At 42.1% G+C, this 18,285-nt stretch overlaps 1 protein-coding gene across 1 annotated transcript in view; it reads right to left on the bottom strand.

Moving 5' to 3' along the window:
- Positions 1 to 18,285, bottom strand: part of Magi2 (membrane associated guanylate kinase, WW and PDZ domain containing 2) — a 439,692-nt gene that overhangs the window by 69,903 nt on the left and 351,504 nt on the right. Inside the window, exon 14 of the mRNA XM_033756513.1 lies at positions 16,225 to 16,473. Coding sequence (XP_033612404.1) covers positions 16,225 to 16,473 — 249 coding nt within the window. The remainder of the gene's footprint in view (positions 1 to 16,224; positions 16,474 to 18,285) is intronic.

Below are 18,285 nucleotides of genomic sequence, written 5' to 3'. Positions count from 1 at the left end.
AGGCCCTGGGTTCAATCCCCAGAACCCACCAAAATATACTGGTTCAAGTCGTCTAATATTTCTTTGATTTCCTTTTACCATTATGAAATTATTCTTGGGTTAATAAGTGATTATTATTGGGTCATGTACAAAGCACAATATTCTTCTGTAACTCTCTTTAGTGGACATTAATACATGCTATATATCAATATTTCAAGGAATTTCAGTGGTTTTTTGATGTGATTTCTTTCCTCATAATCTGATGAAATATGTAGATATTAGTGTGGTATAAGAGGGATGAGTGGCCAAACAAAGAACGGAAAACAACGTCCATTTCACACACGCAGACCTTTTCCTTCTGCAGAGATACTTGTCATTTCTCTATATATCCCCAGAATCACCTTGTGAGCTTCTAGATATTCTTTTTGACCTGTTTTGACCTGGAAATGGTGACAGAAAATCTCGTCCCATACAGTCAAGTATCAGCCCTATTCAGCCTATTTTTAAAATTTCACCCAAAGACCTGGAAAATGATACACGTTTGTATCATTCAGTACACCCCGTAATCCAGAATTTCCAACTGAGAGGCAGAGGTAAAAAGTGAAGTCCTGTACTGCTCAACTTCAGCATTTAGCGAACTTTGTTAACCAAGCTGAAGCTGGACTGGCAATAACAAATAAATTCAGAGAAGTTTTGATATTAAAATATGAGAATCAGCTCTTCCTTGCAAAGCAGGAAAACAAGTTCTTTTTTACCCTTCTAAGAAATAGCTGCAGGTCTGAGGTATAGCACTGCACACCTGTGCCGGAAATTTAACTCAGTGATATTTGGAGGTAGGGCTTTGAGAGGCGATTAGGAGGATTAGATAGGTCGGGAGAGGGGCCCCCAGGCGGCGTTAACAGCTCTGTAAGGCAAGGGAGTCCTCCGCGTGCTCTGTGCCTCTCAGTATCACGCTTCCGCCATGTTTGCATGCAGCTCACAGGTCCTCACCAAATGCCAGTCTGATGACAGAGCAGCGCCCTGGGAGACCTGGCCTCCAGAGCCGCGAGCTAAAGGAGCCTCTGCTCCTCACGTGGTCTCAGACTCTTCATCACAACAACAGAAAATGATCAAAGGCAAGTGTCACACTCCCATCCTAACATTCAGAGTGACGTGTCAAAGGGTAGTGCTGACTTTCACGGTGACAAACGCTGCCCTTTTATTTACAATTTATTAGAGGGCTATCAAATGATTAGAAAATACTAGCTTGTTCTGTAAAATGAGAAAACTATAAAAATTTTATGTCATAATGTAAAGAGGGCCAAGGAAACACAATGATAGTATATTTTTTAATGATTGGAAATCTCTTATAGTGAAAACCATTCAATAGCATGTATATAAATGTAAAAAATTAAATATAATCATAATACTTAGGATGAAAAACCCTAGTCTCCTGCCCTACCCACCTCACCCCATGTCCTTCCGTGTAAAAATAGTTTTTTCAATTCTTAATGTTTGACATTGTCTATTTTTCATCTTATTTGATTAAATTCTTCAGAACTCTGGATTGTATAAAATTCTAGATTAAAAACTAATTTTCCTCAGAAATTTTAGGGCATTTCTCTATCATCTTCTAGCACAAAGCATTACTACAATTTGCTCTCTGTAACCTTGGATTCTGCATCTGCAAATTTAAGCAACCATGGTACCAAAAATATTTGAAAACTGCATCTACACTGAAGAGGTACAGGCTATTTCTTTGTCATTGTCCCCTAAATAACACATATTTACATTGTGTTAGGTGTTATAAATAATGGAGAGATGATTTAAACTGTAGAGGAGAGTGTGTAGAAGTGATGTTCAAACACCACTGTATTTTATATAAGGGATTTGAGCATCTACGGCTCTTGCTATCCACTTGGATTCTGGGAACCAATCCCCCATGAAAAATAATTACACTGAGTGCTCTAGGAGTTTTGTTCCTTGTGTGCTATTATACCATTTCTTTGATGATTTCCACTGGGTTTCTCTGATCTTTCTTCCTGGAACTTTCATTAATTACTGGCTTTTTAAATTGGTCTGCTAATTATCACTTTTTACCACTCTGCTCATAGGTCCTGCTTTTCCTGTTCTATTTCATCTATGATTTTCTTCATCTTACCTTCCAATACATCTATTAAATTTTTAACTTCAGTCATGATATTTTCAATTGCTAAAAATTATTTCTTTACTCATATTATTCTTTTAAAAATAAGATTGTTTTTACTTGTGGCTATCCTATTTTCTTAGCTAGTATCTGCTATAACAGAGTCCTCTAGACCAAGTGGCTTATGCAACAAACATTTGCAGCAGACAGTTCTGGGGGCTGGAAGTCTGAGATCAACACCATCATGACTGGGTACATTGTGAGGCCTTTTTCCTGACTTACAGATGGCCACTGCTATGTTTTCAATATTTATCCCCATGCATATTCATGTTGAACTGTAATTACCATTGTAATGGCATTAAGAAGTGGGAACTTTGAAAGACAATTAGTTTACGGAGCTCAAGGTTCAACCCTCATGGATGGGACTGATATCCTTACAAAAGGACGAATTTGACTTTTGCTTGCCCTTTTTGTGTTCTGCCATGGGAGGACACAGTGAAAAGGTTCTTGCCACATGCTGGTACCTTGATCCTGGATTTCCCAGCTTCCATAACTGAGGCAATTTATTTCTGTTCATAAAAAATTATCCCTGTTGCATTGCATTATAGCAGCACAGAACAGACTAAGATAGCTCTCTCTTCTTGCTGTATCCTCATGTGTTGGGCAAGAGAGAATTCTGTATTTTTCATCTAAGGAGGGCACTAATCCCATCATGGGGGCTCCATTCTCACGACATAGTCTATAATTATTTACTTCCCAAAGGCCTATTTCCAAATCTATCACATTGGGAACTAGGGCTTCAACATGTGGGTTTCTCAGGGACAAAAACATTCAATCTATATTATTTTAACATCTATGGATATAAAATAGATTTTGAGAAATGTCTTTTGTTCCCTGATATATCTTCATTTCTTTTAGTTTTATTGTTTTGTATTTGATTGTTTTTCTATTTTAAAATAAAAATTTCATACCTGGTGGTCATGGCTGTGTTCCAATTTGTCCTGAGTTTTTTAAGTTCTAAGCCTCTCTGAGTTTCTAAAGAAAAGAGCAGGGTCTATGATATTCATATCTCTTGGTTGCCTCTGTCTTGCTGAGCGGATTGCTACTTTTTTGCCTTTAAAATACTATGGGGCCAGGGTTTGGGGTTTGGCTCAGTGGTTCTGCTGCCTATCTTGCAAGTGCAAGGGCAGGGCTTAGGTCCCTGGCACCCTCCCTCAACCCCTGCAAAATAAAAAAACACTTTGCCCGCACCTGCCCAGTCCTTTCTTTCCATTAACTTACCATCAGTTTTTTTGGCCTTAAGAAATGGGAGGAGATAAGAATGCTATTGTTTTACCATCAACAACTGGAATTGGAATTTTTTTGTCAAATGTAAATCAGTTGTTTGCAAACAGTGTTTCAATGTCCCAGTTGGAGATTTGGAATTTCTGAAAAAAATTATAAAATAATTTATGTACCCAAATTTAAAAATCCCATTGTCTGCTGTAGCTTGGAAAGACAAAAATATGAAGGATAGCTGATTTCAAGTACTTAGAAAATATCATAAAATTACATTTTATCAAAAATGTTCAAGAAGGCCACACTTTCTCTCCTCCAAATCTGGGGCCTGAGACTTCACAACTGTCAGTGGCTCTGGCTCTGAGTGTCTCTTGGCAGGCCCAGTAGAATGGCTGATAGTAACAAGCAGGTGTTGCTGACAAGTCATGTTTCTCATTTATACGGATGCAGTGTATTCTATCTCTGCCATCTCCCTTTGTCTTTTATTGCCTCTGAAATTGTGTTTTGTAAAAAGTCACTTGGCTAACTTCACGCAGTTTCCCTGTTACAATAGGTAAATGTCAAAAGCAATCAGGTGCAATATCAGCCTTCCATTGTATTCCCCAAGCCCTGTGGGCAGATAATAACTTCTTTGCAATATTTTCTTAATGTAAGTGGAAACAGATACTAACCCAGGCAAATGATCCCTCCTGAGCCAGCTGTCCTTTTCAATATGTTATCCTGGAGATTACATGAATATTTATTGGCTCTTCAGTTTCTCACAGAAGCCAAAGTTCCACTAACAGGGTATAACATGCTTTAACTTGAAATAAAGCAATTTTGCATGACTGGATAAAACCAAATATGAAAAAGCCCCAAGGAAAGTGCTCAGAAGCTGGAAAATCTTGATCACATAGTAACTTTAAAACAACTTGCAGTGTCACCTCTGAATGGTCTAATAAATTATGTTGGTTTCCTTGCTTGAAAAGTGAGACCATCACTACACATGGTCTTTCTTTCTTATCCTGAGTTTTCCAAGTATTCACATTTTAACTTAACTTGGATTTCTGCTTATCTATATTTTTCATCGCTTATATTTTCAAGAATTAACTATGCATTTTTACTTTTATGACATAATACTTAACATACTCATGTTTTCACAAGACTTTTGCTTGACACTATCATCATAAAATGACTTTAATCACTCTCACATGAAAAATGAATAAATAATGGAAAAAAGGACAAAAAAGCCTCATAATGTGCACAGTGAAATAATAAGTCACCAAAGAAGATATATAGATGGTAGAAAACACATGAAAAGACCTTCAGTATCATTAGCTTTTAGGGGAAAATGCAAATTAAAATCAAAATGACATACCACTACATTGGACTACTGGAATGGCTAAAAAAAAAAGCAACACAGAAACCATTATTTTCAAGGATGGAAAGCATCTAGAGCCTTCTTAGGCAGAACCACAAAATGGTACAGCCACTTTGGACACTGGCACCATGTAAACCCCAGTCCTCAGTATTTACTACAAGGAATATTTTCTTACAGTATTTTCTCCCATAAAACCTATTTTCACGCAAAGACTTATATGAAAAGATTTAAAGTGGCTTTACTTATAATCACTCAAAAGAGGAAATAGCCCAAATGCCTCTCAGCTAGGGAATGGATAGACAAACTGTGGTGCACCCATGTGATGGAAACCAGATGTTATAGTTTATATCTAGATATCTCCTAAAAGCCTCATGTGCTCATGGGTGGGGCTTTGGGACATGACTGGGTCATAGGTGTGTGGTACTGGATTAGGCCACTGATGGGTTTATACCTAGGTGTGATGCTGGAAGATGCAGCCTATTGTGAAGAGGTGGGTCACTGGGGAAATAGCCTGAGGGGTCTCTCTCCCTCTCTTCTTTCTTGATCCTGGTCTGCTTCCTTGATTACCCTGCCATGGACTGTTTATCTCTGCCATGCCACCCTGCCTTGGAGCCAGCTGACTGTGGATGGAAACCTCTACAAATTGTGAACCAAAATAAATCATTCGTCCTTTAGTTTGGGGAAGTTGGGTGTGTTGTTCTAGCAATAAGAAAGTAACTAAGACACCAGATGATGACACACGGAACAACACAGTTAAATCTAAAATACATTATGCAGAATGGAAGAGGTTAGACTTAAAAGGCCAAATACTTTCTGATCTATTTGTATAGGAAAGTGGAACAAAAACAGATCAGCAGTTGCCAGTGCTAGAGTGTGTAGTGTGGTTGACTTTACTGTTACAACAGTCACTGATAGTCACCAACGGTAACTAAACATTTTTGTCAAAACTCAGACTACAGGTGAGATGGGTAAACTTTATCATATTAAAATCAAACCTTAAAGATCAAGGAGATGAGAAAGCAGGAGAGACAAAGAGATTTTGCATGAAAATCAAAATAAGTAAAAAGGAAGTGATATCAAATAGGAGAAAGGAGGTGGACGGGGTGAGTGAAGGGTTTGACAATCTTCAGATAGGAAGGAGATGCTGTCTAGCCTGAGTTTTAAAAGACAAACTTGGTTTTGCTTTGGCAAGGACAGGGGACGAGGTGTCACAGTCACAAATGGAGCAAGAGCACTGGGAGATCTGGCTTGGACAGGGGGCAGGGAGGCAAAGGCTGCCCCTGTGCCTGAGAGCTAGGCAGTCCAACATGGCAGCACCTGGCTGCACAGGGCCATCTAAAGTCACTGAAATGAAAGACAGTGAAAACTCAGATAGCTTATGCCTGCCGGCATCATTTCCAGGGCTCCACAGCCACGCATGGCTCATGGCTACAAGAGCTGTGTGGTGCAGAACAAAACGTTTATTTCCACTGCTGCTGGAGGTTCTGCCACAGGCTGCTAATCTGGAACCTCAAGGGAGGCATCTGCTGGGGTGGGAGAGAGCCTCATATATTCATCTTCTCCCCGGAAAGCCTGTTTGGGCAACGCCTTGCCTTAGCATCTGAAGAGTGACAGATACAGCTGTGTATCTGTCAAGACACGGATGGAATGAAGGTGCCTGGAGACTCCCGCAGGAATCATATCAGACACACTGGCTGGAACTCAGAGCAACTTACACCAGGAGGTAGCAATGTCAGTAGCTAATGGGGCGGCCAGGTTTTATCATATTTCAATTTTGTCAAATGCCTACAGGAAGGTAACGTTTTTTTCATCTCCCCTTTCATTTTAGCAAGTCCAACAAACATTTGAGTGAAGATTTCTATGTTGAAATATTCTTTTATCTTACATTATCTCAACCGCTCAGTGCCAGAAAACCATAAGTGCAAAATCTTTGACAATACGTGCTCTTTGTTGTTTTCTGGAAGACCTGCTGTCAAGATGAACTCATAAATATACATCTATATAATGAACAGTCTCCAAACAGAAGGTTTGGGTACTTCACTTCAAAGAGCAGATGGGCTTATCAGGTACCCAATATCTGAGGAACATGTTTTTGGAACAAATCCTTGGTTGGCTTAGAGAAATAAGACCTGGAAGAGGTCAGATTGAAAAATGAAAATTCCAGTGGTACATTCTACTGTTTTGTGAAATTTCCCTGGCACCTTATGAATGTCTAGTGATCTGACTTATCACCCAGTGGAGGCTGGCTGATTAATCCTTAGAATTGATTCCAATCAAATATGAGGATGTTTGGTTGGGAACAAATTCACCGTAAATTGCAAAATTATGGGCACTCAAATGCACAAATAAAAAGTGCTTTTACAAGGATATGGTATAGTAGGAGTTTCAGCTGAGGTAATCCCTGAGTTCTTTGTGGAATCTGGACCTCACAAAAAAGGGGTATTTACTCTAGCACCAATGGGAAAACATTCCCTGAGACCCTCTCCATACAATTGAGCAATGGTGATAAATAATAGTACAGTTTTCACACAGCAACATGCATTTAAAATGGTTCCACACGTGGAAACAGCTTTATTAATGACCTTCCCTGACATATTTTCTGTGGTTGATTATTGGGAAAAAAGAAGAAAAAGAAAATTAAGGAAATAAAATATAATACAAGGCCCTGAATATAATGCGAAAACAAGTGTCTTTTGCAGAAGTGGGCTTCAGGGTCTGACCTGGATTGAACCCCAGGGTGGAGGAGGTCATCTCCCACTGGCAGAGGGCAACCTTTTGTATCTTTTCTCTGTTGCAAGCTCCATGTACCTTCTAGTGAATAACAATACCCTATAAAACTGTTGCCCAGAGGAAAAGCTGCTGATTACCCATTTATGAGCTTTCAAAACAACTGAGTAACTGAAGGTAAGAAGCCATTCACATTCTGCTGCTACATGAGAGTCTTAGAACATGGTAATAAAAGCCCTCCTGAAAATGATTCCCTAGTGGGAGAAACTTAGGATGTATGAGCTCCATTCAAACAATAAGAAAAAGTAGTCTAGAATTTTAAACAGTGCACTGTGAGCACTCACAGGGGTTTTATGTTTTGTTTTGGTATTGGGATCAAATTCGGGACCTTGCAAGGCAGGCTGTGGAACCACTGAGCTAAATCCCTGGCCTGCTCACCAGTTTTTTGATAGTTGCATTGCTGATGCTCTCTTGAGAACAAATAAGAGTCACAGTGCTTCTTCTGTAGACTTATTCTTTAAATGAGCTGTAAATTTGTTCATTCTAAGAGAGGGAGATGTTTGTGTTTGTGCTGCCATTTCAGTTAATAAATGCCGAAATGCTTAGATGTCAGAGTACTTGGAGTTTGATGCAAAAATCTCTGTTTGCCTGTTTGTTTGCCAGTCGGACCCAGGCAGCCAAATTTTAATTTGGGAACAAAACTAGTCATGTTCAGGATTGAAAAGACAGAATTGAGTCAATAGATCCTATTCATTCTGGTTCTAGCTGGGTGTGATCCTATAGAGCACTAATCTGATTCAGAAGTCATTCACTTGGAGGAGAAATGGTTTGCTTTGTGAATGACAACAGTGAAGTGAATAAACAATTTGAAGTCATATTTTTTTTGTCTTGAGGCGCTCAGGCTGCCATCCAAACACTCTTGTGTAGGACTACGCAATCATGAGGCTGTGTCACACAGACGAAGAGCGACCAGGAGTAGTGAGTGCCAGGACGAAGTACGTCACAGAGCACCCTGGCCCTTCCCAGGACAAGGGATTTGCAGCTCAGAGGCTCAGAACTGGAGAGGCTGCTGGGTGGAGGCAGGGTATGGAGACTGCTCCCTGCCCCTGGTTTCCTGGGCGTTCTCTTATCAAAGACCTCACCAGCTTTGGTTGGCAACTGAACTATCCATCCAGACTTGAAGAACTGATGTGAAATCTGTATTTCAGGACATCCTCCGGCAGCTCCACTTTATTACAGTGCAATTTCTCACACTGAGCAAGGGCCAGTGTGCACACAGTCCCTTCTCTATGTGATCCTCTGCTTCTCTGCCCCTTCTCAAAAATAGGTCAGCTTGTATAGGAGCATCCTAGACGTGGAGCATTCTCACAGTTTTACTTCTGATGACAGAACAACTTGCTCAAGATGGAGAAATCCCATCCTGTCCCATTAACATAGGCTGCATGAAACCCCTCGAGAAGCAGGCTGCCAGCACCTGGGAGAGACTCAGAGAAACACCACTGCTTCTTGTCCGGCAAGAACCCACAGTCTTTGGGAGTAGAAGCAAAATTTGAGCACAAAAACAATAAAACCACAACACAGTGATAAAAGGCACAGCAACAGAAGGGCGTCTTGGAGCGGCAAACAGTGACTGAACTGAAAGAGAAGAATTGCTATACTAGTTAAGATTGGAGGGAGACAGGTAAGAGGATCAGGCAACATTCTATCAGGAGATTAGATTTTTGAGCTGATTTGTGGAAGATGCATTCTGTTTGGGTAATGGCCTCTGCCTCATTGGATTGCTGTGAAGATTAAAAGCAAGATTCTTGGCACAGTGAATGGGAGGAACCTTGGTAACAATCATTCCTAAGTTAAGAGGAGGTATTCCAAGAGGCAACTGGCAAAACATGGGGCAGGGAGGGAAGTAACCCTGGTTTGATGGGAAGGAACAGGTGAGGAACTATTGGTTAAAAAGCAGTTGTGCCTAGATTATATTGGGTCTTGAATGGAAGAAGCATGTTTGTGCTTTATCTTGTAAATACAGGAAGTTCTGGTGATGGTAATGTTATATTATGTGCCTGTGATCCCAGAACTCTGGGAGGCTGAGGCAGGAGGATTGTAATCTCAAGCCCAGCCTGCATAACTCAGTGAGACACTGTCTCAAAAAGAAGTGGGTGGGGGTGGGGGTATAGCTCATCTTGAAGACCCTGGGTTCAATCCCTAGCCCTCCCCCTGCTCCAAACAACAACAACAACAACAACAACAACCAACAACAACAACAACACAATGGAGAAAGTGCTGTCCCCTGATGTCCTCCACATCATTAACAGGGAGACTCCACTCCTACCCTAGCTCCTGGCTAGCTCATGAAGAGTCAGTCACACTAACCCATGTGAAAAGACTTTTTAAAATTTAAAGCATACACCCACTAGTGCAGTGACTGCAATCTTATCTTTTCTGTACACATAGGGTTTCCCAGCCAATTATGAATGAGGTGAATGGGGGAGGTGGAATATGGGGACAATGGGTGTTGTGTATAGGACCTGCACACAACTTATTCTGCCTGTTATAAAAGTCCTGACATGAGCAATGTGGGTGACAGCATTTTGCCTTGGGAGTGAACTGGTGTCAGGGCAATGAAACCCAAAGCCGAGATCGGTTCATGGAAGGAGGGAATATTACATGTTGCCAAGATGGTGAGGAATTCTCAGAGGAAACTTGTGTTTGCAAACCAACAAAGGAGAGAGAAATAAATGAGACTTGCTTCCTAATTCCCAAGCTGGGCTGCATGGTATGATTTAGGTGCATTTCCTGCAGTGACTTTTGGTGAAGGAACGCTGAGAGGTCAAGGTTTATAAGTCTTAGAGCAGGTGAAGGTGCCGGGATTAGCACTGCTTGCATCTGTTACCTGTGTCTTTTAGGTTATCAATGAACTCTAACCCAGAGGTGCGGAGAAAATCCACTGTCACAACCCAAACCAATGAGGCATAAGACAGTAATGCTTATTGGCTGCTATTTAGAGGCCTGGCTTTAGGGCAAAGCCTTGTAGCCATGGTGCCATTAAAAGGAATGTGACACGAAAGGTGACAGGTGTCCCAAGCCAACTGGGGATGTCTGGGGAGGCCTGCGGGGGAGAGACAGCGCCTCCTGCGGGAGGCCTTTTGCCTCTAACAGCCTGATGTGTCACCTCAGTGTATCACAGAGATGCCATTACCATTCCTATGTGCCACCAAGTGGAAAAGGTAGGAAAATCTGCCTTCAAGTGTCTTAAATGGGGAGCTGGTGTAGTGTAGATAAGTGCGTATTTCAGATCATTTCTTAAAAGAGGCTCAGATGGAAGAGAGAATTCAAAAATGTTAGGAATCACTTTCCACACAAACTCAGAAGTGTTAGGAGCCACTTTCAACATATAATCGAAGATGAAAGTAGCAAAAGTCAAAATGATAGATAACTTCAGCCATGAAAGATCTTATTCAGGCTTCTAACTTTCCCAAGAGTTTACACAGCAGGAAAAAAACTAACCACATACCTTACTTTCCACACTGATTCATAGCATATTGTAATTTAAAGCTGAAAAAAGGGCTATGAAGGTGATCGTTCCTTACACTTCAAATGAGGCCAGGACACAGGAAGACCAAAGACATCATAGTGGATGAGCGGAAGTGAGGAACGGCCTGTCTTCTTAGTTAAAGGTGCATGTGCGGGAAAAGGCTATAGAGACCTTGAGCCTGATCGTGTTTCACTTTGTGCCTCTCCTAACGTATGTAACTAGTCAGTGACTGCATATTGGTGGGAAGAAGCCCAAGCTACTTCACCCTACTTCAACATTTACTTTTATTTCATCATTTAAAGGAACTATGCTTAAAATGCCACTGAAGTCCTCTAGCTAAGTTTTTGAATTTCTAGAATGCCCTTTAAACTCTATCGCTTAAGGATATCATCAAAGACACTTTGAGAGTTCATCAGGGCATTTTACCCAAGACAACTCACTCTTTCCCCAAACAAGATAGCATGGGCCTTGGCAAAAGTCAATAATGACCAAGGCCAAACTCCAACTTGTGCCACAGAAAGTACAGGTAAAAACAAAGATTTTCAGCATACATCAGAGCTACAAGATTGCTGAGAAGTCACCAACTTCTGGCCAGTGATGTGCTTGCAGATAAGGACAGAAAATTGAGTCAACATGGCTGGTGAACACAAATGAAGGGAAAAGGATGGCAGTGACTGTCTTCTGCTGTTGACTGTTTAGATTGATGGGATGGCTGCTGTCCCCGAACAGGTCCTACCTCACAGCTTGTTATGGGCCTATATCTAAGTTTATAAATCCCCCCAACAGATTGTCAGTTTCCATTACTGATGTCCAATCTGTCTGAGGCCAGGTCTACCCCATAAGTTCCAGTGGTACCTCCCTGAAAAGCTATAGAAAAGGTGGAGATGGAGGCTTTTTTATTTCATCACTGGTATCAGATCCCTTCTGGAGACCTCTGGTAGGAGGCAGGTTTGGTGGGGGAGTAGGAAGCACCTGTAAGAACAGATTATAGCACTGGAATAAAATCCAGATGTCAGGACTCAGGCCTTGAGCAGGGGAGGCCCGAGGACCATTTTATCAGCCCCACTGCACAGAGTCCCGGGGGCATCTGATCCACTCAGAGACAAAAGGCTGCCTGAGTGCACCTATAGCCTGTGCACACAGACCTTGGTGAGAATGACAATAGGAAGTGATTCAAACCTCACAAATACACCAAAGTTAATGGTTTTAAGAAGCTTTGGAAATTATTTCCATTTTTCTAAGTTTACCAATAAGTAAGATGGTAATGAACGTCTGTTATTATGGTTTAGAACATAAACACCCTTCAAAGGCTTATGTGCTCAAGACTTGGCTGTGAGGCTGTCATGCTGTTGGGAGGCGTGGAGCCTTTTAGGGGTGGGGCTTTGTGGGAGGAAGTGAGGTGGTGGGGGTGTGGCCTTAGAGGAGAGAGTGGAAGTCCAGCCCTCCCTCTTCCTCTCTTTCATTCCGAGGCCTTAGGCGCTCTGGCTTCTATTACTCTGCACCTCTGCCACAATGTTCTGCTTCACCACAAATCCACTGTGGACCAAAACCTCTGCAACTATGAGCCAAAATAAATCCTTCCTCTTTGTAAATTGATTTGCTTAGTATTTTGACATAGCAATGGAAAGCTGACCAACACAGTCACATATAAGCCTTTGTTCAAATCTCCTCAACAATTTGGAATGTAATTACCTGTTATGGTTCATTCTCATCCTAGGCTATGGTGTGGAAACCAATTTTGTTTCCCCTTGAATCCAATTGTAAGGCTTGGAAAAATGCTTAACACTTTGGATCATGGACACAAATGCTCAGGAAGCTGTTTTCACTTTGAACCACAAAAGATAACCCTACACTTCAGATCGAAGGCTTCTAACTTCTAACTTCTGTCCATTTCCAAGTGATGGTTGGCCTCCAGGGCCTTGGAAGGAAGCAGCTTGCTCCTTCATTACATTATTTAAAACTAAGAAAATTCCTTCTTTATTTCTGGGGTAAATAGTGTCTTGCAAAGGAACACGTAAGGCTTTGGTAAAGAGTCCTGTTCCAATGCTGCTGCCCAGGAACAAGCCAGAACCTCACCTCACAAGTTCTCATTTAGCGGGACGTCGAATATCTCTGACAAAGTTGTCCTGGCTGAAGAAGCTATGGGAGGAGTCTCTAGTCATGGAGGGAAGTTCACACTTGCCTTCTTCATTTCATCTTTCTGCTCTGATAATATTCAGTAATGACATAATGTTTGCAGGGAGATGCTCAGAGGTATAGCCTCAAGTCAGAACGGTGATGCTTTCCATGAATTTCCCAGTTTCCTGGCTTAGGGGCTTCTGGGAGATGAACCTGCAGCTGTGGCCTAAGGCTTCAGCAGAGCTCACACAGCAGGACTGGTTCGGCCCTGGGCTCCTGCTGCTGGCCCAGCCTACAGGTGGGTGGGTGGGGGGAAGACGATTCTCCCAGCAGATCCCCTAGGGCAGGGACACAGCCCCTCTGAGATGTGCTTATCTGAACCCAGATTCCGCAGCCCCAGGAGAGTAAGTGACTCTGACTAATGGCTGACCGGCAGTGTGGACTTTGTGCCACCAAAGCAGTGTGAGCTGGGGGAACAGAAGAGATTCCCAGCAGGGATGGTGGTCTAGACAGCAGCACGGACACAGGCAGTTCTTACTGCAAGCCAGGGCTCTTCTAAGCCCCTCTGTGCCTGGATTCCTTTACCTTCATGGCAACCTTACAACAGAAAGATGAAAATGATCTTCTCCTTACAACCAAGCAGACGGAGGCCCAATGAGGTCATATAATTTCCTCAAGGTCATGTGGCCAGTAAATGACAGTGCCAGGTTTGAAATCCAGGCAGTGTGCTTGTAGCACCTGAGCTGTGAACCACGCCACGTACACAGAGTAGTGCTTTGGTTGGAGGCATAATGGCCTATGGGCCAGGGAAGACACGGGGATGGGAAGGACACACACTCTGGGAAGGACAGAGCCCCCCTGAGTACTCAGGAGTGTCACCCTGCGTCAGTCTCACAGCGCCCGGGGACTCTTGATATTCTGATGATGGAAGTGAGGCCCAAGGATGGCTCTTTACAATTCATGAGGATCTTAGCATTTCTCTTCCAAATTAGAGATCAAAATCATTTCAGAAGTTAAGTAGGAAGGAGCACCGGCTCCAGGAACCTTTTAGGTGCATGGTGCAAATTATATGCTGTAACACAGCGAACCATCAGTATAATAGCTGCTTTTGCTACAGTGCACGGGGCAACCTGCATTCCCAGTGCCTTAAAATGAAAAGAAATAAACGTGAAAAAAAAAAAAGAGAAAGAAACCATGAGGTATAATGAACTAAAGAATACATTTCTACACTCCAGGGATAAAACACTTTTAGTAAAATAACACTATTTTGAAAGTAGTTATAATTATTTTTTTGAGGTCAGGGTGATGTCACTTGGTAGCAAGAAAAATTCACACATTAATTGTAAGCATTAGCACCTGCTGTTTTCCCAAATCTACTTATGCATAGATTTGCAATAAAATCACACATGTGCATGTGCACACACACACACACACACACACACTCTCTCCCTTATACATTTAAAAAGAAAGCTTTCATGCTTTAAATAAAGCCAAGAACTTAAATTCACACCTAATGTTTCCATTGTGGTAGTATACTTTTAATTTTTATTCTAGTCCTCTAGGTATTCTGCCCCAATAAACAATTTGAATGACTGGAATAGCTACAAAAGCTCTCTGTGAACATTTCTCCCAAGTATAAATTATTGGAAGGCTGTTTATATAATTCATGAAAATCTTTAGTCTTGTGTCCTTTTAATCTTGGTGAATCCATCGTACTGACAGAATCCTGCTTTCCATCTATGCTTAAAGATTGGATTTATTTCTTCAGCTATCACAGAGAAAGAAAGAAATGAAGTTGTACTTTCAGATGCACGTAATTTGGCTTCTGCACATATTTGCTGAGGTTCAGTGCCTCTAGTTTTCACTCTTGAATTTGTCAAGGCTTAAGCAAAACAGGCCAGTTCTCTGCACATAGTTCTGGTGGTTTGGGGATAATATTAACTTTATCATATAAAGCTTTTATTCACTTCCAGTAACTTTATTTCTTGAGTGATTGCATGACACTCATCCCATAAAGAACTGGGACTGCCACAATTTTTAAGTATTTTAGCCTACAACATGGGTACAATTATTATTTTTTTCTTTTAATGCTCCTCTATTCTATTGTTTCTATCACAGCATTTTGGGCTAAGTCATTTCAGCATGAAAAATGGCAAAGTATCCCATCCCTTCTTCTGTCCCACAGGTTGCTTGTTTGCTGAATAAATTCCGGAATACTGTTGCAGAAAAGAAAACAAGCGAGGAGGCCGAGAGTCTGCACAAGATGCCTTACGGGAGCAGCCTTTGCTGCCTGCTGTGTTTGTCTCCTAGAACTCCGGGCTGGGGGAACCCCGGAAGTTGAATTCATCTTCTTCTTCCCCTCCACGTTGTGACCCCAGGGGAAGTCTCCAGTATCTCTGGCCTGCTGGCCACAGTACATCTTGTTCGTCCCCTAACCCACACCACCGCTCCAGTTTTGTTTTCTACAAGCATCTGGGCTTCGCTTTCAAAAGAAATATATATCAGATTTCAGTCCACTGCTTAAAGGCTTTTAATGGTTCCCACGCCCTTGGCTTATCATACACCCTGACTCCCACCCAATTCCAAGTCTTGGTAACACGCTTTTCTCCCTTGTTTGCTACACCACTGCCACTCTGGGTTCCTGTATATTTCCCGAAAGAAGAAGAAAACTCCTTCTCACACGAAGCCTTCTGCCGGGACTGCTTTCCCCAGACCTTCTACAACTTGGGTTTCATTTGACTGAACGGCTCTCGAGCCAAAGAAAGCTTTCCGCGAGTGCCCATAGAAAGGGGCACCCTGCTTTCACAGCAGCACTACCATGTCACTGTTTTATTTGTTTCCCAACTTTCAAATGAATGAAAAGCTTTTCTGGAGTTGAGGGCTTGGAGGAGCATTGTCATGGCCTTGCTCTCTTCTTGAGCCAAAGGCCAGCAATGCTTGGCTATGCAGTGCTAGAGAGTGTTTAGGGTTATCTGTGCTCAGAGCCTGTGAGTGCTGGGTTACTCAGCACGTCTACAACCATCCTCTGATCTGTTTGTCTGTCACCCTTACCACTGGAACAAGCAAAGATGAGACCCTTTATAGAATGCAAGAAAAGCAGTCACTCACTTATAGTGGATCCAGACTCAGGCCTGTTCAGGGAGCTGATGATGACGAAGCCGAAGCCCTCATTCTCCTTGCGGTGAATGACCACGTCGCTGGTCTGCAGGCTGTGGGAGGCAAAGCCTTCGGGGGGAGAGGCATTGCTGCTGGGAGCAGCATGGTTGCTGTTGGTGTAGGTTGCGTAGTCACTGCGTGGAGAGCTGTGGTGGGTTGAAATGGAGCCTGGACTCCTCCCATTCTCTGGGCAGGGCTCCCCTGGAATACACACCATACACAGGAACGCAGTCATTCAACAAAGGTCTTAGTAGATGGTTCCTACGTACAAGGGCATGGCTGGTGACATAACTAGCGGGTTGGCTTCTCTCCCCCAGGTATGCAGGGCATGTGAACAGTTATGAGCCCAGTTATAAGGCTCCCCATTCTTGACCCCATTCTACCCTCTGTAGAAAATACAGGTAAAACCCATGTCAGCCTCTTGCTCTTGTTATGATGCAAACCCAGGACAAGGCCGACTCTTGGACACTGAAACACGCAGTCACATAACACTCGACCAAGGATGATCACAAGACAAGCAGATAGAACCCCAAACTGTACAGTGCATGTGATTCACTTAAAGAGTCCGAAAAACAAATACATGTTCAGGGTCCACATAGGGAAAGATTTTCTCAGTAGGTAAGGGGGAGGTTAGGTACGGAAATTAGGACCAAGTTTCAAGGCCTTGGAGAGATGCTGCTATCTATTGGTTGGATGGGGTGGAGCTAACAAACCTGTGTCCACAGGGAGTGACCTGCCTGTTTGGTGGTCACACTTCCATTTCGTGATATTGTGATAGCCTAGGAGAACTACTTACTTCATGTAGTGTGGGAAATACACTTATTAGAAGTGGTTTGCTTGGCTTCTGTGTGCCTACCATATCTCAGTAAAGTGGTTCTTGAAAGGATAAAGATTAATTTTCACCTAAGAAAGTAGTTTGTTCACTGTACGAGCAAATCTAATAATTATACCAGCCTAAAAAATCATGAATTTTGAATCCCTATGGTGGTATTGGAGGTTTTGCTTATTTATACCCCGTATTACAAGCGATACTCTATGATCAATGGGAGACCAAAATAACACTTCCACAAGAAAGCAAGCTCATGTCTGTGGCAGAATGATAGAAAGCTGGTTTTTGAGATGAAAGTTACTCTGTCATCCAGAGAGAATTTTGTCATTTTACTTTAATTCCTAGATATTTGCACTGTTTTAAAATAACTGAAGCAGGCACCTAGAACACTGTAATTAAAAACAAGATTCTTGTTTCCCTCTTAAAATGTAGTTAATGTATTCAAAGATGTTTATGAAACAGGAATAATAACATGGAAAGTGATGACTATTAGTGATTCCTTTTTGGGTCCTTCTAGATATCATCTTCTATTTAGAGCTGTACAAGGCGTCTCACATGGCAAGTCAAAAAGAATCAGCCAAAGTTCCAGTGGAAGCCCTTAGCCACTTCATAAGAAGCTAAGATTGAAGTCACAGTCAGCTATACAGTAGGTCTGGAGTGGTCCTAAAAGGGTGTAACAGACTTAGTCCCCAGCCCAGGGGCTATTTGGAGGTCAGGGCCTCTTGGGATCTGGTCCCTGGAGGTGTGTCCTCAGCTTCTCCTTTGCTCCGTGGCCAAGAGATGAGTGATTTTGCTTTCGCACCTTTTCTTGCCAGGATGTGCTGCCCCAGACCCATGGCAACAGGGCCACTGGCTCGAGAACTGAAGCCTCCAAAACTGTGAGCCAACAGAAACTATTCTCTTTATAAGCTGATTTCCCAGATAGTTATCACAGTAATGGGAAGCTGATAACAATCCTAAACAAAAAACTAAAAGAACTAAAGCTATAAGATAGGTTTTGTTACATTAATGTCCAAAGAAGGAGTTGAATTTGATTATAACCCCAATTTCGAAAATGGCTTTCCATCAGTTAAAAACTTAAGGAAGTGAAATGCAAAAAAATTAATTAGTAAAGTAAGGAACCAAAAGGGCTTTATAAAAATGTATTAATTTCTTGTTTATAATTGCAGAATGAAAGAGACGCA

The sequence above is a fragment of the Fukomys damarensis genome, unplaced genomic scaffold (genome assembly GCF_012274545.1).
Source record: "Fukomys damarensis isolate Sample0158 unplaced genomic scaffold, DMR_v1.0_HiC HiC_scaffold_4, whole genome shotgun sequence".
Classification (NCBI taxonomy): Eukaryota; Metazoa; Chordata; class Mammalia; order Rodentia; family Bathyergidae; genus Fukomys; species Fukomys damarensis.
This window is presented reverse-complemented; position numbering and strand designations above follow the sequence as displayed.